General features: G+C 48.3%; 1 protein-coding gene across 1 annotated transcript; it reads right to left on the minus strand.

The window, feature by feature from the left end:
- Positions 1-1,257: 1,257 nt before the first annotated feature.
- On the minus strand, positions 1,258-3,400 carry LOC101675877 (C-C motif chemokine 3-like). Its single transcript, XM_013053475.2, has 3 exons — positions 2,910-3,400; positions 2,203-2,317; positions 1,258-1,818 (listed from the first exon to the last, which is right to left on the minus strand). The coding sequence occupies exons 1-3, from the start codon at positions 2,983-2,985 to the stop codon at positions 1,728-1,730; spliced, it is 282 nt and encodes a 93-aa protein (XP_012908929.1). The 5' UTR covers positions 2,986-3,400; the 3' UTR covers positions 1,258-1,727.
- Between the last annotated feature and the right edge of the window lie 1,660 nt (positions 3,401-5,060).

Genomic DNA, 5,060 nt, shown 5'->3' on the forward strand with positions numbered 1-5,060 from the left:
ACAGTGGTTTTCAAACTGCCTGGGCTTTACATCACCTTGGGAGTTTCAAAATTACTGACGCCCAGTCCCCACCTAACCAAACCCGAACTAAATGCATAACTTTGGAGGTGAGGTCCTGGCACTGGAGGTTCTAAAAACTTTCAGAAGGGATTCTAATGTGAATTCAAGGTTGGAAAGCAACTCCTTAGGTACCCACTTCAACAGGAAATAGCCAGCCTCTATAAAAGTCTTCACCCTAAGTGGAATTCCCAGATAAAAGGCAGGATTCCCAGTTAAATTTGAATTTCGGACACACACCAAATGATTTTTTATGAGTATATCCCAAATATTGCCTGGGACATACTTATACTAAAACATCATTCATTCTGTATTTTAATTTTCTAACTCTGGCCACTGCAGCCTCGAAGCCTCAACTTAGATATGGCTTTGGAGAACATTCTCCCAGAAAGCAGAGCACAGAACACCTGAGAAGCTGACCATATGGGGAGTCTTAGCTAGGTCGCAGGCAGGTTTGCTAGACTGTCGCTAACAGAAGCATCCAAGCTCCCAGCATTCGCTAGACACTCAACAAATATTAGTCATTGTTCTGAAGAAAGCTTCGCTTAGGAAAATGAAGGTGTGTGCATAAATATGCATTCACGGTACGTTTCGTCATCTCCGTAGTCATTTAAGGAGAAAGATGTCCTAGATCGTATCGATTATGACTTAGTGATAAAACAATGTGTCAGGGGGCGCCTGGGTGGCTCAGTGGTTTGGGCTGCTGCCTTCGGCTTGGGTCATGATCTCAGGGTCCTGGGATCGAGCCCCGCATCGGGCTCCCTGCTCCGCAGGAAGCCTGCTTCCCTCTCTCTCTCTCTCTGCCTGCCTCTCTGCCTACTTGTGATCTCTGTCTGTCAAATAAATAAATAAAATCTTAAAAAAAAAATGTGTCAGTTTCAGCTTTCTAGGAAAACATCTCCAGCAAAGGTCTGGCACCCCTGTGCTAGCCCTCTGTCCCTTTCTGGTGGTTTCTGCCCCTTTTCAGATGTCTCTACTCTTCCCCCAGTATCCCTCTCAGCCTGTGGTTCTGATTAGTTGGGAAGACAAAATCAGTGGAGTCATCCCAAGGAAAAGGCTGCTTTACCTTTTATATAAAAGAGTCTTCAGTATTTTTTGAGGGACTTTATTTATTTTTCAGGGAGAGACAGCCAGACAGAGAGGGAACACAAGCAAGGGAAGTGGGAGAGGGAGAAGCAGGCTCCTGATGAGGGGCTCCATCCCGGGACCCCAGGATCATGACCTGAGCCAAAGGCAGATGCTTTAATGATTGATCCACCCAGGCACCCCCCGCCCTTCAATATTTTGAAACGCAGTGCCGGGCCAACCATCCCGTCAGCATTTATTGTTTGAGATATATGATAGAGCTGCTCCAAGAGAGAGCTCATTCTGCTGAGTGATCCATATAGTGAATATGAGGAGAAACTGAAGGGGGGGTGGGTGAAGAGAATGTCATGAGAAGTCAGAGAAAATATCTATTACGTCACACAAGTTAACAATGGAAATAAGTTACAAAAGTTAAATAAGATACATAAACGAAAATTAAAGTAAAAGAGGGCTGCAAAGTGTGGCAAGGGGGTGGGGGGGCGAGACCCGTAGAGGAGGTGCCCTCCAGAGTTCCAAGGTCATTGCCCTGGGCAGGTGCCAGTCTTCACACAGATGGAACACCTTCCTTGTAGCTTCCAGGCCACTCAGGCATTCAGCTCCAGGTCGCTGATGTACTCCTGGACCCAGGCCTCTCTCGGGTGGGCACAGATCTGCCGGCCTCTTTTGGTTTGGAAACTGTGGAGAGGCATGGAAGGATTACACACTGGGGAATGTAGCAGGGGAATCCTAGGCCCACTGTGACCCCTCCATCCTTCTCTGCCTCAGATCTCTCAGGTCCTGTTCACAGGCTCATAAAATGTACTCTCCATGTTAGGGTTCATCACCTCCTCTGGGCCTCATACGGAGGTCCACTCAGAAAGCCAACTTCCTGCTGTCACCTTAACACAGGGGCAATTCCTTCAGGGCCTAGCCACAGGCATCAGACCAGGACAGAGACATGGCAGTGGCCTCCCCTGGTGTTCTATGCTCCAATGGTCTCAAGGCTGAGTCCTCCAAGGGGTTGGGGGGGGGGCTCATCTCAGCCCTCCCATTGCCCTCCCCAGGAAGATTGGGCCTTACATGACACCAGGCTTGGAGCACTGGCTGCTGGTCTCATAATAGTCGACCACAAATTTCCGAGGAATCTGCCGGGAGATGTAGAAGAAGCAGCAGGTGGTCGGGGTGTCAGCACCAACTGAGAGAAACAAGACAGAAAGAGTCCTAAGTGACTCTTCAGAAGATTGGGTGAGCCAACCCCCTCCCCCAGGGTCAGGAAGAACTGGAAGGAGAGAGCCCTGCACAGGCATGGGGATGTGCAGACAAAGAGACCTAGAAGGAAGCTGGCATTTCTTCTTCTCCTTGACATTTTTATATTCTGTGTCTCTTTCCATGTTTGGCATGGGGTCTCTGTGTCTCTCCACCAGAACTTCAGCTTTCTGAACAAACTACTCCCTTTCTGTCTTTCGCGGGGCAGTGCCATCTGGAATTCCCAAGGAGAGCAAGGGCCACAGCCTTGGAAGTCAGCTGGCCACAGATTCCACCTGTTGTCCGAGATCCCAGTTGGGCGGCCAGAATGGGACTTCCTCCCACTCTCTCCCCGCGCTGGACAACAGAATGGCTAAAACACTATGGGAAAGGACACTCCTCCTCAGGAAACAGCCTCTGACAGCTCTCTGGAGTTCTCTACTCAGAGGGGCTCAGGCACGAGACTTGGGCGCTGGGGATCCAAGCCGTGGCCAGGGAGTGGAAGGAGATAGAGCAAAAGAAGGCAGGGAGGACAGACTCACAAAAGGAAGGGGAGGTCTGGGAACAGAGTGCCGCGGTGAGAAGCAGGACGGCCAGGCCAGCCGCAGGGACCTCCATGGCGCTGGGCAGCAGAGGGTGTGAGCTCGAGCAGTAGCCACGCAACGCTGGGACCGGAGACCCACGGCTGCTGCCTCCTTCTGGAGTCTAAACCATGTCCCGTCTTTATAGTCAGCCTCGGAGAGTTAGAAGACAGAAAGTTGAGGAAACCAAGGGGGGACATTTAAAACCATTGGTGTTGGTGTCGTGCTATGAGTCACATAAGGTGGGAGAGCTCTGGGTCGCCACCAAAGTTCAGGCTATTTGCAACCATGGTTCGGTTGCCTACCCGAGGGGGAAACGGTTTCTATAGAGAGAGGAGGTGAGATGCTGGTGTGACCTGGTTAGCAGATCAGAAGATCAAGCCACTTCTGCCACAGAGCCTTCTGCTCTGTGCCCCAGCTGTTCAGATGGCCTCTAGGTGACCCAGAGGATAATGCCATGGAGTCTGGGGGAGCACACCCCAGATGGAGACGGTGGAACTAGGGAAGCCTCAGCTCTTCAAGGGGCAAGACGGAGGCTGGCCTTTCAGACTTCAGCTCCATCATCAAACCCGCACAGGTCTCTGCAGTGCGCCCAGAGTGGCAGTGCCTGGCAATGAGCGCTTCTGATTGCAAGGTCAGCTTCGGATTGCCAAGGCGTCCATTTGAAAGACATATTGCCAGCGAGGCCGGGAGAGAAAGAGCCAGGCTGTCCCGCCCATAAATTTCCGCTTTGAGAAAGGCCCGAGTAACCGATACAGCTGGTCACTTGAGCGACCCCACTATTCCTTTCCTGCGTTCTAATTCCTGCTCTTGGGTTTTACATTTGCCAATAGCAAACCCACAAAGCCCTGGGCACCCCACCCTTAACCCCAATAAGGCAGAACCTTAGGTCTATGCTCTCCCTCTCTCTTTACCAGTGACCTCACTGAGGGGCCCTCGAGCATGCCGTGTACCCCTGAGTAATAAAACTTGTGAGTTTATAAACCTTGTATTTTAAAATAAACCTTGTATTTTAAACCTTGTATTAATAAACCTTGTATTTTAAAATTTCCCTGGTGGTTGCTGCTGAGGTGTGAACCTCATACTCATAGTAAGAGCCACAAAGGCCTGTCGGGCCACAACATTGGCACCAGTCGGGGAAATGTCTGGGGAGCTCACCACTGGCTATAGCTACGTAGCCCAGGCATTTTGAGCTCATGCCATCACGATCAAAAGGTTGAGACCCCCACAAGACAGCTGGTCCCTCGGCTGGTTGGGCTAATGTGAATGGAAAGCCCTAAACTGTTGTTTGTTACCCTTTGACCGCAAAGTACCCTGCCAGGGGTCTGTCCTATGGATAGAAGGACGAAGAAAATTGTATGGATAATGGTGTTTATCACAGCCTATTTGTAACAATTTAAAAAGGACCTACAGGATGTCTGGGTGGCTCGGTAGATTAAGCTTTGGTCTTGATCTCATTTCAGGTAATGATCTCAGGGCCATGAGTTCCTGCCCTGTGTTGGGCTCCAGGCTGGTCATGGAGCCTACTTAAAAAAAAAAATAATAAAAATAATAATAATAATAATAATAATAATTTTTTTAAAGAAGTAATTTTTAAAGTAAAAAACCAAAATTAACTAATTAAAATCCATACAATTAAATCAATTATGGCATATTCACCTCTTATAATAATAATTAGCCCTGAATAACTAAGAAAGTGAAGAAATGTTCAAAGGAAGTACTTGTTCCTCAAAAACCCTAAAACATTTCCTGTGTCCTTATTGTAAAGTCAAGATGGTATTTCCAGGGTTTGTCTGGCAGCTCAATGACATCATCAGGGACACTTTTCTTAAAACGTCTCCCTTTCCCCCAACATTTTGTTGGCTTTTCTTTGCGGGGAAGGGGGATGTCACTTCATGGTTACAAAATGGCAGCTGTTGCTCAGGTCTGCACAAAGTCTTCTCCATAGGCTTATAAGGGAGTCTCATAAGAATAGAGAAAAAGCAACATTACAGGTATCTTTAATTCAAATTGGGGTTGTTGTTTTTTTACTTTCTTTGTAATGTGAACTGTAGTTCACGGCCCAAAAGTAGCAAAAGCTAATTTTATTTTTAAGTAATCTCTACACCCAAC

Source organism: Mustela putorius, unplaced genomic scaffold (assembly GCF_011764305.1).
Source record: "Mustela putorius furo isolate JIRA1106 unplaced genomic scaffold, ASM1176430v1.1 tig00003962_pilon_pilon_pilon, whole genome shotgun sequence".
Classification (NCBI taxonomy): Eukaryota; Metazoa; Chordata; class Mammalia; order Carnivora; family Mustelidae; genus Mustela; species Mustela putorius.